This window comes from Pseudorca crassidens, chromosome X, assembly GCF_039906515.1.
Source record: "Pseudorca crassidens isolate mPseCra1 chromosome X, mPseCra1.hap1, whole genome shotgun sequence".
Taxonomy (NCBI): domain Eukaryota; kingdom Metazoa; phylum Chordata; class Mammalia; order Artiodactyla; family Delphinidae; genus Pseudorca; species Pseudorca crassidens.
The window spans coordinates 115,627,422-115,644,988 of record NC_090317.1 but is presented as its reverse complement, the minus strand read 5'-3'; the positions used below and the strand labels follow the sequence as shown (position 1 = coordinate 115,644,988).

The following is a 17,567-nucleotide window of genomic DNA, read 5'->3' as shown; positions in this document are numbered from 1 at the left end:
AATTTTGCCTTTTTTTAAAAAAAAATTATTTATTTATTTATGGCTGTGTTGGCTCTTCATTTCTGTGCAAGGCTTTCTCCAGTTGCGGCAAGTGGGGGCCACTCCTCATCGCGGTGCGCGGGCCTCTCACTATCGTGGCCTCTCTTGTTGCAGAGCACAGGCTCCAGACGTGCAGGCTCAGTAATTATGGCTCACGGGGCTAGTTGCTCCACGGTATGTGGGATCTTCCCAGACCAGGGCTCGAACCCGTGTCCCCTGCATTGGCAGGCAGATTCTCAACCACTGCGCCACCAGGGAAGCCCGACTGATTGGTTGTTTACGAGTGTTGTTTAAGTTTCACAACGTGTGAATTTCCCAAACTTCTTTCTGTTCTTGACTTCTAATTTCATTCTATTGTACTCTGAGAACATACTTGCCATGATTTCAATCCTTTTAAATTTATTGAGACTTGTTTTGTGGCCTAACATGAAATAAGTCCTGGACAATGTGCCATATGTGCACTTGAGAAGAATGTGTACTCTGATATTGTTGGGTGGAGTGTTCCGCTGATGTCAGTTATATCCAGTTGGTTTATAGTGTTATTCAAGTCTTCTATTTCTGCTATAGACTGAATGTCTATGTCCCCCCACCCCAAATTCATATGTTGAAACTTAATCCACAGTGTGATGGTATTAGGAGGTGGGGCCTTTGGGAGGTGAAAGGTCATGAGGGTGCAGCCCTCGTGAATGGAATTAGTTCCTTATAAAAGAAACCCCAGAGAGCTTCCTTGCCCCTTCTGCTGTGTGAGAACACAGGGAGAAGATGGCCATCTATGAACCAGGAAGCAAGTTCTCACCAGACACCAAATCTGCTGGTGCCTTGATCTTGGACTTCCCACCCTCTAGAGCTGTGAGAAATGAATTTCTGTTGTTCATAAACCACCCAGTCTATGGTATTCTTTTATACTGGCCCAAAGAGACTGAGACAGTTTCCTTGTTGATCTTCTGTCTAGTTGCTCTATCCATTATTGAAAGTGGAGTATTGAAGTTGCCTGCTATTATTGCTCAATTGTCTATTTCTCCCTCCAATTCTGTTAGTTTTTGTTTCATGTATTTTGGGGGTCTGTTGTTAGGTGCTAAACACACTTCATCAAGGGTCTGAGTACATCAATTTGCCCTTCTGCTAACACTGTCAAAATTAGCCTTTGAATCAGCAAGAACAATCGTGATGCGTAATGTTTAACATTTAAGAGTAATGAACACCTTATGTTCTCCTCGATCAGAGATGGCATCTTTCTCGATGACTGGTTGGTAAATATGTCTTATCTGGACATAGACATTCTTTGAAAAATAAATCCAAAGAATTCTTGAAAATTAAATGATTTTCTTCTGGATTTACATATTTTTCTCCCCTTTTGAGGAAAATGAGCCAACCTTGACATTTTCCCTAATTATTCAGTTTCCCAGAGGAATAAAGTTATAATCAATGAATTAAAGTCAAATTTCTGAGCCCTTTACTGATCGCAGTCAACAATGTTACCGTCAGTCCTTGACAGAAAAGCTAGTCTTGCTTTTAAGTAGTAATCTCCCTGAGAATGCAAGGACTTGGAAAGTCTACAAGAACACATTTCTAGGGGACACCAGGCTTGCTGTGGTCAGGGTACCAGTAATAAGGCATGTGTGCTCAAGATGTATCAGATGTGCCCTAGCCTCTAAGAAGCTATATGCTGGCATCATGAAGAAGATTTAAAAAGCAAATGAATACATCACTTTGGTAAGGACTGTGACAGCATAAACAGAAGATGCCAGAGTTGGGGCAAAGTGCTGGATGGAGAAGGCATGCCTCCCACAACAGGGCATTATAATGGTTCTTTTCCAAACTACAAAATCTAGAATCAAGGCTGGTTGACCAGTGTGGGGTATGGGATAGAGACTAACTTGAGACCATGGCGCAGCGTATGGGTGTACAGGAGTTACAGATCATTCCAATTCACTCTCACTTATTGCACTATAGCAGTGTTTCTCAAAGTATGGTCCAATGCCCACTGGGTGACTTCGAAAGACTTCCTGATTCCAAAATGCGAGTGCTTTACTCAGATCTTACAACAAAATGGAGATTCATTCCATAGACTTTCAGTTATATACATGGCCAAAAGCTACTAAGTGAGTTATTAAGAATCACTACAATTTTGCATTTTTCTAAAACCCTGGTTTAGTACATAATCATCAAGTCTGGCTGTTGCACAACACATGGCCATGCTGCAATGTCCAACACAGAGAGGAGTAATTCCTGCCACTTCAGAAGGACAATTTCTTTCTAGTGCTTCATCACTCCCAGGGCTTTCAGTTGCTGCTATCTTTGTGTTCATTAACATAATTGTAGAATTCTTCTTAGGGTTTATCTTTGTTAATCATTCTTCTAATAACTGCTGCATTGCTGCTACTTTGATACTTATTTTTTTCCTCTCTAATTCTTTGTTATCACTGAGTTCTTTTACTGCTGGAAAAAGAGAAGAGATGATGTAGGCAGGTTGTGGAATCTTGCTTTGCTCTGCTCCAAAAGTTTAAGAAGTATTGCCCTAGAGGAACTGTTTGGTCTCAGCAGGGTGGCCCAATAATGATGCTCTGGACATTCCCTAAATCCAGAGGTTATCTCTGAGCCTCTGTTTAAACCATTCCATTCCCACCACCTCCTTGAAATTGTCCCTGATGCCAAATCATTGTGAGTTCCCCCTCTCGTAAGTCATAACCTTGCTTTGCTCTACTGCCTACTTGTTAGTGGGTCATAAACAAGCATGGGGTATCTTGAATCACTGAGCTGCTATCTAGTTCTTGAATTGTTACCTATCTTTTGAAGTATTTTATTTTTATCTTTCCATCAAGACGTAAGTATCCTGAGAGCAGGGACCAAGTCTGACATCTATATATCTTATAGCACGGAATGAAGAAAATGCCTACGGTACAGAAGCTAGTTACAAAGGTTTGTTACTGGGCACCTGTGGTCTGATCTGGGCGTTGAGAGTGGACACAGAATCTATTGGACACCCGCCCTTAGCAGTCCTCCAGGTTCCCCAGACCCCTGTCCGTGAAGTCTGAGGTGGCATCCCCTGCAGCTACAAGCAAACAAGCTGACAGTGGCTTTTGACGGTGGACATGGGGCGGGGGATTCCTGATCATGCAGCAAACAAGCAGGCATGCGAGTGTAGGAGGGTTCTTGGTTTTCAGACATTGCTGCTGGTCCTGTCTCTTATCTGGCTCCTGGGCTTGCTTAAATCACCATTTGGCCACCGTAAACCACAGCCAGGAGAATCCTGAGAGGTACGGGGCTGAACACCTGCCTTTCCCTGCCCCAGCCTGTTCCAGCGTGGAATAGGGCCCCATTTGGGATTCTCCCGTGTCTCTTGGTCTTGACTTGGTATGTGCTGCCTCTGTGTGGCCTGGTTCTGGTTCCTGATGAGGTCCAGGCCCTAACTCCTTTGCCACAAGCCGTGATTACTGATCTCTAACTGGCTAGTCATTGGCCTTTCTGATTCTTGTCCTATAGTATTTTTTATCTATTTTCATGAACAATTCTAGCCATGACACAGGGCATGAAAAGAATCTGAAACCCCACTTAAAAGGAAGTGCTGATCTTAGCTAGAAGGAGGTGCTGCTCTGTCTTATGTCTAAAATATTGTAATAGTTATATCCTAGACTTTGAGCCTTTAGTCTTGTGGTTTTCATAGTTTGGTACTATGGACTTATTCACTCAGTCTTCAAACAACGACCTGTTTGATTAAATCATTGAACAATACATGGTGAGGGCAGGTGATGAAGTGGTGGTCCAAAAGGAGAAAGTCAAATCCAGCCAGTGAGGGGCAAAATGACGGCTGGTCCAGGGTATTTACTGTTTATGATTCCGCTGAATCAATCAACGTTAAGAAATGTTCTCCCTCTGTGACCATAAACCATGACCACAGAAGTCTCAAAATCTGACAGATTTGCAGGAGAAGAATTGATGAGTCAAAAACAAACCAGCTCACTACCTCTCCTACAAGAAATAAAGATCACTCCTTGGGTCAAAACAATGACTGTCCTCATCGGGAACTCAGATCAATTACCTGGACAACTTAGGTTTTCACATTCCTGTAGAATAAGGACAAATAGGCCTCTCCGAGTGGTTTTGCATTATTAGAATTTGTTCAGGAGAGAAGAATCATTAAAGTCTTCTGTGAGAAAATGAAGTAACAAAAAATGTTTTCTGGATACTCTAGTACCTTTTTGCTATTTTATGGAGTTGGTATTGTTCCCCATTACTGTAACCATAGATACAAGGCTATGGAATCAGCCTTGCTGCTGAATAACACCACAAGATTCTCTCTGAACTTATTTTATTTTATTTTTTTATTTTTTTGGCCACTCTGCACGGCATGCGATATCTTAGTTCCCCAACCAGGGATCAAACCCGCACCCCCTGCAGTGGAAGCGTGGAGTCTTAAGCATTGGACCACCAGGGAAGTCCATCCCCTCTCTGAACTAATTTTAAAACAGCATTCCTTTGGATCTTCCAAACAAAATTCTTCTGAAACTGGAACTGGGGTTAAATTTAGGTTGACAAGGATTTAATAAAAGCAAAACCCTTTAAAATTTGCATTAAAAATTCATGTATCAGGACTTCCCTGGTGGCTCAGTGGTTAACAATCTGCCTGCCAATGCAGGGGACATGGGTTCGATCCCTGCTCCAGGAAGATCCCACATGCCGTGGAGCAACTAAGCCCGTGCACCACAACTACTGAGCCTGCACTCTAGAGCCTGCGAGCCACAACTACTGAGCCCTCGTGCCAGAACTATTGAAGCCCGCACGCCTAGAGCCCCATGCTCCACAACAAGAGAAGCCACTGCAATGAGAAGCCCGCGCACCGCAACAAAGAGCAGCCCCCGCTCACCACAACGGGAGACAGCCCACGCGCAGCAACGAAGACCCAACACAGCCAAAAATAAATTAATTTTTTTAAAAAATCACATGTCTAATTGAACAGCCTTGGTTGGGTGATGATAATAAATATTCCCAAAAGTTCATTTCACTTCTGCGGGCTTTCTCACAAGAAAGTTCTGTAGCTTTGTCCCAAGCATATTAGAATATTTCATCTCAGCTTGGCAACACAAGCAGGACTGATATAATGATAGTCATCAGTTTGCTTCATTCTGTCATAATTAATACCAAGTGTGTGTGGCCATGCTTCAGGTCAGTTCCTGCTCACGTCACTCTGTCCCCATCCAGGTTCCTGGGATTCACGCTATGGTCATAGAATCCACCGTGTTTTATTCTTACTCCTTTTTTCGTTCATGTAACTGTGCTGAAAACACTAGATACTGTCCTGTTCTTTTAACTCAAACTGGCTCCTACACTATGAAGAAATCTTTTCGGCAGAACTTACTTGCAAATGTCTTAGTAAGTCAGCATAAGCGTGACTCCATCACGAGTGGGATTGTCTCACAGAACGTCTGTTCTTCATTATGTTTACAGAAGACACTGTAGGGCCCCATTGCTGTGCTTGCCTTTGCCATCTACGTGGTCAGAAGATGTCACCCTAATACCCACAGGGAGTGTATCATGAAACTTAACAAACAATAGGTAGAATGCTCCTCACACCGTATCTGTCACATGATAAGTAATCAGTATATGTATCTAGTGTTCAGTACACAGCAGATACTCAATAAATATTGGTTTAATAAATGAATGACTGGATGAATGAACAAATGAATGGACAATCAGCCAGATAAATACCTGTTCTGTGTTGCCAATATAGATTCCTCTCCTCTAGACTTAAACTTCTGCTTAAGAAATGGAATAAACTGTGCGTGGTGGCCTTCAGTAATGTTGGGTAAAGCTCCCAGGGTCTCATAGGAGAAAGAGCCATGACTTGGGCCAATTCCACAAGCCCACTACTGACAGAAATCCCACACCAGTCTGCAGGCATCAGGTCTGCAGTGAAGGGTGGGGCTGAGCCCTCACCAGGGGATCATTACTGAACAGAGCCAATGAAAATAAAAGTCACAGGCCCTGCTTGCAGTGCCTCTAAGGGTGGCAGGTACAATTTTTTTGTTTGTTTTGTTTTGTTTAACATCTTTATTGGGTTATAATTGCTTTACAATGGTGTGTTAGTTTCTGCTTTATAGCAAAGTGAATCAGTTATACATATGTTCCCATATCTCTTCCCTCTTGCGTCTCCCTCCCTCCCACCCTCCCTATCCCACCCGTCCAGGCGGTCACAAAGCACCAAGCCTACCTGTGCCATGCGGCTGCTTCCCACTAGCTATCTACCTTACGTTTGGTAGTGTATATATGTCCATGCCTCTCTCTCGCCCTGTCACAGCTCACCCTTCCCCCTCTCCATATCCTCAGGTCCGTTCTCCAGTAGGTCTGTGTCTTTATTCCTGTCTTCCCCTAGGTTCTTCATGACATTTCTTTTTCTTAAATTCCATATATATGTGTTAGCATACGGTATTTGTTTTTCTCTTTCTGACTTACTTCACTCTGTATGACAGACTCTAGGTCTATCCACCTCATTACAAATAGCTCAATTTCATTTCTTCTTATGGCTGAGTAATATTCCATTGTATATATGTGCCACATCTTCTTTATCCATTCATCCGATGATGGACACTTAGGTTGTTTCCATCTCCGGGCTATTGTAAATAGAGCTGCAGTGAACATTTTGGTGCATGACTCTTTTTGAATTTTGGTTTTCTCAGGGTATATGCCCAGAAGTGGGATTGCTGGGTCATATGGTAGTTCTATTTGTAGTCTTTTAAGGAACCTCCATACTGTTCTCCATAGTGACTGTATCAATTCACATTCCCACCAGCAGTGCAAGAGCGTTCCCTTTTCTCCACACCCTCTCCAGCATTTATCGTTTCTAGATTTTTTGATGATGGCCATTCTGACTGGTGTGAGATGATATCTCATGGTAGTTTTGATTTGCATTTCTCTAATGATTAATGATGTTGAGCATTCTTTCGTGTGTTTGTTGACAATCTGTAAATCTTCTTTGGAGAAATGTCTATTTAGGTCTTCTGCCCATTTTTGGATTGGGTTGTTTGGGTTTTTGTTATTGAGCTGCATAAGCTGCTTGTAAATTTTGGAGATTAATCCTTTGTCAGTTGCTTCATTTGCAAATATTTTCTCCCATTCTGAGGGGTGTCTTTTGGTCTTGTTCATGGTTTCCTTTGCTGTGCAAAAGCTTTTAAGTTTCATTAGGTCCCATTTGTTTATTTTTGTTTTTATTTCCATTTCTCTAGGAGGTGGGTCAAAAAGGATCTTGCTGTGATTTATGTCATAGAGTGTTCTGCCTATGTTTTCCTCTAAGAGTTTGATAGTTTCTGGCCTTACATTTAGGCCTTTAATCCATTTTGAGCTTATTTTTGTGTATGGTGTTAGGGAGTGATCTAATCTCATACTTTTACATGTACCTGTCCAGTTTTAAGGGTGGCAGGTACAATTTTGAGCCTACCTTTCCCTCCTCTATTTACAGAGTCATTACCAGGCCCTCTTGGTCTGCCTTACCCACACCTGGGCTACCACCAGACCTCCTCAGCTCCTTGCCCCTCTGATTCTCCAGCTCAGAAGTAGCTCATCGCTGTTTGGGGCATCTGGGTAGGGAAACTGAGGCATGCAATGATGGAGGGCTCCCTGTACCTGAAGATCAAAAGCTCCTCAAGGACCCCCTCCCAAGCATCTTTCCTCTCCCAACCCCACCCCCACCCTTCCCCAGTCAAGAAGGTAACCAGCAAGGGGATGGCAGGCAAACATCCTCAATGGCCCTCTGACTGGTTTGGGAGTAAGATAGGCTTAAAAGCTTGGCTTTACATACCAGAAAAACTTTGCGCCGGAAATACTGGTCTAACTTGAAGGTCCTGATCCTTAGCAAACACTTCTGGAATTCCAGACTCCTTCGGTGCAAGGCTTCCATAAACCATTTTTATAGTGGTCTTTTTGAGACAAAGAAAAGAGTTTTTCACTCACCTTTTTTCTTCCAACTACTGTTCAGCTTTGGGGACGTACTTCAGTTCACTTTTAATATTCTGGATCTCTGATAGGTTGACCGCAGGTCCTGGAAGTTTCTTAGCTCCTGGAATTGACTTCTTCTCCTCATCCAAAGTGGGAGGAGCACCCTGAAGAGAAAAAAAGGAGAAAGATTTAGCTCACCGAAAAAGACATTTGGTCTCTCTAGGTCATAGACATGAAGCAGAAAACAATTAAAGCAAAAATAGTGTCAGAGAGTAATTCTAGCAGAGTGACTTTTTCTTGTGCTGTTGGGTTACCCTCAGAGTTTCAAGATCTCCTGAAGTTTATAGAAGAATAAAGTTGGAAGAAGAAAACAAGTAATTTCCGCATCACTTAGAAAACACAAGAGTACTGTTCAGTGTCTGATAGCTAATAAAAATTACCACTAGTTAAAAGGATTTGTGTTGTGTTTCCAAGAGAAGCATCTTACAAGATCAAATTTAATTTGGTATCATAATATCATAAGACGCCTGAAAGGCACAGGTTTGTAGACTGTTAGTGCACGGCTATCTCTAACAATGACTTGGTCCAGGAGTTTTCCGTTCTTTTGTTTGGGGTGCAGTGGCTGCCAGCCTTTATTACAGTGACATTTCTGGGAAGCAGAAACAAACTGAAACTGACATCAGCAAAACCTTTTTGAATATGGGTGGGGTAGGATGGAGTGGCAGAGGAGGCCCAGCTCTCCCCTCCTGCTTTGGAAAGCATTTTACGTTTCCTATTGTTTTATGTTTTTCTGTTGTTGTGGCTTTAGGGCGGGACCATATCCTATACATTTTTCTGTGGGTCCTCCAATGCCTGGTGCAGAAGTGCACAGGCACACTTGTTGATGGTTGTTTAGCTGATTAAGCCTGAGAATGTGCCATAGTGACAAATCTATGCCTCTATGTACATACACCAAACACATATTAACAGTGGCTGTAAAACAGTAAGATCCGTTGCTGTGTGTAGCTCCTAGAACTCCAATTCATTACTACAGACAGTTGCTGGTTAGCTCATTCCTCCTATTTACTAGCAGTGGGGGGCATATTCCCCAGGGCCCTGGAACGAAGGTGTTGGAGGAACATTTGATCTCTGTGGCAGCCACAGGAGCACGCCTCTCGGATCAGTTTCCTGCAGGGAGGATAATTGAATGATAGGCCCAGCTGCTTCACCCTGAAACCCGCCCATCACCATGCTGAGGTCACACTTCCCACGGCTGCTCGTGACCAATGAATGAGTGTCATAGGATCCTAAGGCGGGCCCGTTCCTGGGAGACCTGGGACTCCCCTGGGAGGGACTTGGGCTCGAGAATTTTCCTTAGAACAGCACTGTTGTCTAAGATGCTTCCGCCCAACCCTCTGTCCCACTCTCCTTCACCTGCATCACGGTCTGAGGACCCTCTCGTTTTTCCTTACAAGTGTTTTCCCCAATAAATGTTTTGCCCATCGAATCCCACCTTTGGATCTGCTTCTTGGAGGACCCAAATTAACAGGCCCCCTATGAGACTGGCAGAGCTCCACCTGCTGGGCCAGCAACTGAGTGAACCAATACAGTTCTGGGAAAAAGAATAAGAAACTGCACGTTTTTCTCAGGTGCAAGCCCTGTGCCCATATGTGTTGCCGGCCTAACTAGGCAGCCCTGTAACTTGGGTATTAAAGCCAATGCCATGCTTTAGCCCCCATCTGGCTCCTATATCTAGTTCTCAAATTGTCTAAACCCTAAAGGGAAAGGGCAGAAAATGTTCAAGCTTCCCAAACTTTAACAAATTATTTGGTAGATGTTTCCTTTACAGAAACGTTTTTAAATTGCTTATTTGAGGGGCTCATGGTTTTTCCTGTAGTCATTTTCTTTGAATCTGACCCAGTGCTGATGAAATAGCTAACATGTCACCCACACGAAATGATACAGTAGTTCGATGTAGACTGTACCTGTTGTAAATATCTGTTGTATATGTCTGGAAAATGTTTCCCCGGGTCAATGTATAGAGCCATAGGCTCAGCTTCCTTGCATCATGCACGCACATTCATCATTTATAAATGCAGATTTAGAAGCAATAGTTAAAACTGTTAAACATCCACTTGGAGGACATGGTATTCCAAAATGTTCTTTGTTGGGCTTTTGGAAAGAAATTTTAAACAAGGCTATAAAGTGCTCTTTAAAAAAAATTATATATATATATATATATATATATATGTAGTGGTGAAATGAAAAATGTTTCCTTGCTTATAAATGTTCCCATGGTTGTTAGGTGGGTAGATCTTAATAAAGAAGTATGAAGGAGAAAAATGTTTCCAGTTCCTTCTATTAAGTTCCTGGGTGAGTCATAATCACTATCTTTCTAATATCAAAATGTGCTATACTGGCACAATTAACACAGAAAACCAGCGTGTGCAGTTATGTGTCTGTGTGCAAAGATTTACTGTGCAAACATACACAGTTAAAGGATGAAAATACTTAATATTAGGCACTTTCCTTTAAATTTATTAAAACCTCAATGCACTGTGTTTTTTATTTATCAAGGTAAAACTTTTAACACTTGATTTGGTAAGGTCACATATAATGGAAAATTATAAGTGGGTATATTTAAGAACTAGGTTTTAAGATATTGACTCAGGAGGGGGTTAGTGGTGGTGCATATTCTTAACTGAATCTTCTCTCATCTTCTAAAAAAGAATGCGAATCAGATTCCATTTTTTTCTGTGAATTTGTTATCATAAGAATTATAATACATTAAGGCATGAACAGGCAGGGGCCAGATGGTTCCATTTGGCTAAGTATGCTCTCTTTTCTTTTGTAAGTAGATATTTGAATTGAGAAGGGATATGGAAGACATTCTTTGGTTTTAGATAAAGAAAGCTTGAGAGAAGGCTTATCAGCCCCGCGCCATTCCCAGTTTCAGAAATGGCTATTGTCAAAGGGAAATGCCCCCCTTGGGGGGTGACAGAGTATTTGTAAAATTTGGCAAAATGGTGAACCATTTCCCAGCTATCTCACCTTCATCTCCCTCTTTACTACCAGATGCCCTATTTCGTTTTCCCCTAAACTCTCTTCTGTACGACACAACAGCCTGATGTGCTTATACACACAGTGTATTATGCTCATACACTGGAGACTTAATAATAACAGCAAACACACTGCTAGCTCTTCTAAGTTACACCTACTAACTCATTTAATCCTCACATCAATTCTCAATCCGAGGGACTTCCCTGGTGGTGCAGTGGTTAAGAATCCGCCTGCCAGTGCAGGGGACACGGGTTTGATCCCTGCCCCGGGAAGATCCCACGTGCTGTGGAGCAACTAAGCCCGTGCACCACAACTACTGAGCCTGCGCTCTAGAGCCCGCGAGCCACAACTACTGAGCCCACGCGCCACAACTACTGAAGCCCGCGCACCTAGAGCCTGTGCTCTGCAACAAGAGAAGCCACCACAATGAGAAGCCCACGCACGGCAACAAAGAGTAACCCCCGCTCACCGCAACTAGAGAAAGCCCGTGCACAGCAATGAAGACCCAACACAGCCAAGAAATAATTAATTAACTAATTAATTAATTACTTAAAAAATTCTCAATCTGCTACCATTATTATCCCTATTTTACAGTTGAGGGAACTGAGGCACAAGGTGAGGGGGGGGTTAAGAAACTTGCCCACGGCCTCACAGCTAGGAAGTAGTAAGACTAGAATTAAATAGTGTATTTGCATCATGTGAAGGGATCAGGTGGAGAGGGAAATAATTAACAGAAAATCCCAATGTGCTGTTTTGTGGCTTAATAATGATGTAATTGAGAGATTTGGGAGGCAGAGCAGGGGCTTGTCAATATGCTTCAAATCACTTTAATCAAGCAGCTGCCTTGTCTTATGCAGAGCAAGGACTTACAGAGACCATAGGTGGGCGGGAGACTCAGCCAGTGCTCACAGGCCTTGTCAGATGGCCTGTCCTGGCTTCCTGCTAGGGTCCACCTTCTTCACGTCTGAGATGGTGGCGGGTTTGAGATGGGGGAGCTCCTGGCTGTGATAGAGGTGGCCTGTTCTGTTCAGGAGTGGTTTGTTATGCCCTCGACTTTAGACAGTGATTATCTTAATGGTAAGCTAAGCAATGAATCCCAAATCTAAGAAAGTAAGCAATTCTGAAGTTTTAAACTGGATAGTAATAGAAAAGCGGGGCTCTACTGGTTATTTGAATTCAGATTCCATTTTCCCATTCAAATTATGCAACCAAAGGTGGCTGGGGCCTCGTAGCCAAACCAAGCTGCCTAACTGCTCCCCTTGCAATATTGCTTCCATGAGAAACTTACTCCAAGGTCCAGCCCAGAACTTGAGTCATTAGATCCCACCTCTCCATAAGACCCCACAAGTCCTGAGAGTCCCTTTCAGCTCTCACAATAAGGGAATACCACCCCTCGCCACCCTCCCGACCGGTGAGCCCCACAAGAAAGGTGTAGCTCAATTCAAGAAACACTTCTGGGGTCTCTGGATCTCTGTGGACACCTCGCTCCCTCCATCCTGAGAAGAATGTTGGTTGACCATTTGTTTATGTGGTTGGTCATAAAGTAAGTTTTCAAAACCCAGGCTGTATCAGTTCTTAGTTATTTTAGAATGTGCCGGAACCATCAGGCTGGGGACAAGGCAAGAGTACGAGCAGGGTGCTTTCCCAAGCTCCTAACTGGGGCACTTGTGTGGAGGAAAGTACCAGTTGTAGAGAAGAAGCGAGGGCCATCTCTACCACAGAGGAAGATGGATGCAAGCCTCCAAAACAATAGTCACATCAGTCAATTTAGTGTGAAAAGAGAGTCAAGCTACCTTCCAACTGATTGCCAGACCCAGTGACACACAGCTTACGAGGAAGCACAGGAAGAAAACCTACTTACAGATGAATGGAGATGTAGAAAGAATGCCTTTCTGCCCTCCCTTCTACCTCCCTGTGCTTTTTTCTTACAACATGTGAAATAATAGGCCCAGGAGTCCTTCATAAAAATTGGATAATTCGATCAATCGATGAACAGTCATTTATTGAATACATGACTCTTTCCTCACAGCAACCCTCTGAGGAACGGACAGAATCGTATTTTGCAGACAGAGACTCAGATACTTGACCAAAGTCCCAGAGGGAGAGCTCATGATCATGAGCTACCTGGGTGGCCAAGTTAGCAGCAGCAGAACTAGAAATTATGTACCATCAGAGCCGAGTAGGGCCAGGTCTTTTCAGCTTGTATGTTGAAAATTTGTTATTCGTCAAGGGTGACTTAGTGACTGCAACTCCAGAACTTGGTGATGTCACTCAAATACTCTATCTCCTCCTTTCAAAAATTATCTTTCTATTTACAGGAAGCTGGAACCACTAACTGAGGACCACATCAGGAATTATTTATGAGAGAAAAAGGTTAGATGCAGGACAACCAGTTTTATTAGCAAATACCAAAAAGGTCACCTACAAAAGTTTAAAAAGCCTTTTCACCTTTTAAAAAAGGTAAAATACAGTTTGCAATACCCTGTGGCTTTATTGCTCCAAGACCTTAACTTTTTTTTTAGAATCAGACCTTCCAGGTTTCATCAGAAAAGTCAGAATTGAGGAAAAAATATAAACATTTGGGCAGAGAACTATATTTATTGCACCCATGATGAATTTTAGCCCCCATTTTAGAAGACTGGGTATCTGAATTTGGAGGAAAGGAAAAGAAAGAAAGGGAGGGAAAAATACAGAAATTGATAGACTCCTTTGCAAGTTCCTCTTTTCAAAGGAAACACCCAGAGATTGGGGCTTTTTGTTTGAATCCACAAGTAATTTTACGTGCTTATTACCTGCGTTCCCACTGGGGTTTATCACTTATCGGAAGCTGTACTACATACATCCAGCTAGATTGAATAAAAGCTTCAGAGTGAAAACTTAGCAAGCTACTGACTGTTGCTGAACCAAGAGCATCTGAGAGGTTCCCCCTCCCCCTACACACACACACACACACACACACACACACACACACACACACACACGAAGACACACGCAATCAATAAACTAGATGCTAAACTCAGCATCTTGAAGTACCTGGGCCAGGCACTTAGATTTTTGGCTGGAGGGAAGTGAGGGTCAGTGTGTTTCGTGGCTGATTGAGCAAGACAACCAAAGAAATGTATGCACTACATGATGACTCCTTGACCCACATCCATTGGTGCCCTCCTTGTCCTGGAAAGCTGGCCCTCGCCTTGCCTCTGCCCTCCTCTAGTCAGGATGTTGGAGGAGAAAGATGGTGCTGAGCTCTGCCAGCTCAGTTTTTCTCACCTCCTCCGTTTCTGGAGTACATTCTTTTCTTCTGGGGGGTTGCCCAGCTCCTGGCCGAAAGGCTCCCATTGGGATATTGATATTTGCCTAAAAGAGAAAACAGGGAAGATTTAGGTTAAGGAAAGTAAGAAATTGCAATGACACTCTGAGATGGTAATCATTGTGAGGCAAAACAAATCTGAAAAGTACGTCTTTAAAGCTTTTTACCTCAAGAAAATTGCTATGACAGTACAAAAATATGCCAAGGAAAATTTGACTTCCATTTATTCCAGATTTCTTGTACTCATCCTGAGGTCTGTGCAGTGATTTCACAGTTCCCTATTGGCTGGAAGAATTGGAAGACAGTTTGTTCTGGCTGTTGCCCTCCTGTGGTGCCTAATATTTTCCGCTCTCTGGGATGAGGAAAGAACACATAATGATAGGAAAGGAGGCCATGGCATTTGCAGAAACCATCCCACATCTTAGCCCTCCTTCAGCTTCCTTCAGATTTACCACGGGAGGGGGGCAATCACACCTCCCAAACCACCTCCTCCCTCCCATAATGTCCTAAGGCTATTCTAGGACAGCCTTAGGTCTCTGTAATTTGACACTCTTTTACTTTCTCCCCAACACCCCACTGTGTGGGTCAGTGTGTAAGGAGAGTGCTGGAAAGTCAAGTTGATTGGTATCACAGTTCATAGATTTTTGTCCTTTATTAAGATGCAATACCAATTTCTACCCACAGTAAACATAAAATAACTTCTAGAAAACATGAAATATGCTAAACATTAAATTATGTAAGGAAAATACCGACATAGTTCAAACTTGGGAAAGAGAATATGTAAATTTGAATTTTGTCCATACTTCTTCATCTGGTATCAAAAGGCAAGAATGTTTAATGCAGACCAAAAACATCTTCACCCAGGAGTATCACTCACATAAAACAAGCATTAAAACTTTTTTTTAAGGCAGAGTGTATTTTTTTCCACTTGAGATAAAGTGTTGCCTTATGAGTAGTTGGATTTGTGGGCTTGAAAAGTTGAAATTGCGCTCTGATGTTATGAATGAAAATGATGCCCGAGCAAAGGGAGCAACATATTTTGTTACCGTATGACTCAGTTTGGGCAATTTTGGTACCACACCAAACAAAATCATTAGGAAGTGTGGTATTTGGAACTGCCTGGTATGAGCTCTGTTGCCAGGGGAATGTTTAACTCAAGACACAGGAAATATCCAGTGTCTGTGTTCATGCAACATGGTGGATCTATGTTCTGCTCCGTAGAACAGGAGGTGACTTTTTCCACATAGGACTTTAAAACTTTCTTCCCTACTAGAATAATGATGATCCCACGGAAAGGAAACAGATCCAAAGTGTTTGTTGTGGGTATCAAGAGAGGGACATCACCATTCCTAGGGCCAACAAGCCAAGAAGTATTTGGGGTCAGTATGTATCATATATGCTACAATATAAGTGCAGCACAATTTTAGAGGGAAGCATTTTGGAAAAACTAAGGCTGAGCCTTCTATGCTATTCCTCTGTTTAATGGAAATATCAGGTGGCCTAGAGTGGGGGGAGGGGGAGGTATAAGACAAGAGGGAAAACATGTCTTCTATGGTGGCAAATATGGTAGCATACTTCACGAAGTCCAAGATGCACCTCTTTCAATATCTCTGAAATCAGAGCATGTCTTACAGTCAATGGTATCTTAAATTTTTAATGGGCACACTTGTTTTATTTCTTAGGACATAAAATACTGGTATTTTACAATTGACAGTGTCTTAGATAGGATGAAATATCATTAGGGTCCTGAAATAAGATCAAAACAATGTAAGTAAGACTCACCGAAGATGATGTATATTGAACCAATAACTATTTCCATTACTACAGTTTGGATGAAAGAGGGGAAAAGTTGATATAGGGACTATTTGGAAGACAGTTAACTGGCTAAAAGTTTAATTAGATCACCACTACCCTGACCCATTTATTAAGCATGTACAGAGGGCATCTTCCTAATGGGAAGTTCAAGTTAAAGTATTGTTTCTGAAAGATATGATTGTTAAACTAACCCGTTTAATCAAGTGTGTATGCTCTATGGTGGGTTGTAGTTTTCAGTAATGGAACATGTAAAAATCATCCAGGATGGTGTATTCAGTAAAGCACATGCTATGGAAATACCACCTTTTCTTGCTCAGAGATTGATTTTAGGAATGCTTGTAGCCTCTCCATGGTACCTGGGTGGCTATGGTAGTGAAAAGAGCCCAATGCTAGGAGTGGCTATAGATTCTCTGTACTTGAAAGAGTGACAGCTGCTCTGGGTCTTGTCTTCCCCACTTGTTTAATGTGAATGTTAGGCTTCACTAATGGAACCCTTCTTGGCCATGGAACCCTTCTTTTCAGTAAAGTGTTGTGAGAATATGTAAAATGCAAACTAGGTGGAGGTGGAGCTGCTCTGGCCAAGGTTATAGGGAGCCCAGACCCCATCTGCTTCCCCCAAGCCCCGGACCGTGAGCACTTCCAAGGAACTTGGGGGCCCAAATCTGACAACCATTGAAAGAGATCACCCCTAAGTGAATGAGTATTGATGTGCATTTAAAATGTTCACTCTGCCCACTGTTAAGATGTCTGTAATTTACTTTAAACTACTTTAGCATAGACAGTGTGATATTTTATACGCACAGGTTGGTTTAACTACAACTGTAGGGAACACTATTGCTCTCATTGGGAGTTCATCCTTCTGGGGTGGTTAGGTGGTAAAATATCACTAAGACCACGTTCCCCAGATTGCTGCTCCAAGTGTTTTCTGTTAGGTTTATCTCCACCAATAACCGAGGCTTTAATGTTTGCATAAATGGCAAAAAATCAGTGAAATAATGGAATGACTATTAGAAATGGCTTGTCTTGATGAAGTTGGAGGAGGTTAAGATATGTAGAGTGGTTAAAATATTTTAGAGACAATTCCCACCCTGCTGAACAGAGTGTAAGAATCTGATGCCTATAGCTTGCATCTTTAGAGACAGAGCTCAGAGGGGTGGTCCCTAAGTGGGCCTGTCTCCAGTCATTGATAATGAGGATTTCTAGCGGACTGCTGCCAACTAGGGGCAACAGAATCCCCACCTGCCTCCCATGAACCTTTTATGCAAACTGGCAGTCACTCAGAGCATTTAAAGGGACAAGAGCTGAGGCTTCATCAGGCTCACAGACAGACTGTATGGATGGTTTCTGCTTGTTTGCTAACAAATGCATGTTTAACAAAGTGGCAGAGTTGGGTTGGGACTAACTTTCATCTTAACCTGGTGATGAGGTTGTGGAACAG

At 42.6% G+C, this 17,567-nt stretch overlaps 1 protein-coding gene across 1 annotated transcript in view; it reads right to left on the bottom strand.

Annotated features, from left to right (window-relative positions):
* SMPX (small muscle protein X-linked) overlaps nt 1-17,567 on the bottom strand; it is a 54,430-nt gene that overhangs the window by 24,315 nt on the left and 12,548 nt on the right. Inside the window, exons 3-4 of the mRNA XM_067722769.1 lie at nt 14,275-14,361; nt 7,984-8,132 (exon numbers count right to left, since the gene is read on the bottom strand). Of these exons, the coding sequence (XP_067578870.1) occupies nt 7,998-8,132; nt 14,275-14,361 (222 nt within the window). The 3' untranslated portion in view covers nt 7,984-7,997. The remainder of the gene's footprint in view (nt 1-7,983; nt 8,133-14,274; nt 14,362-17,567) is intronic.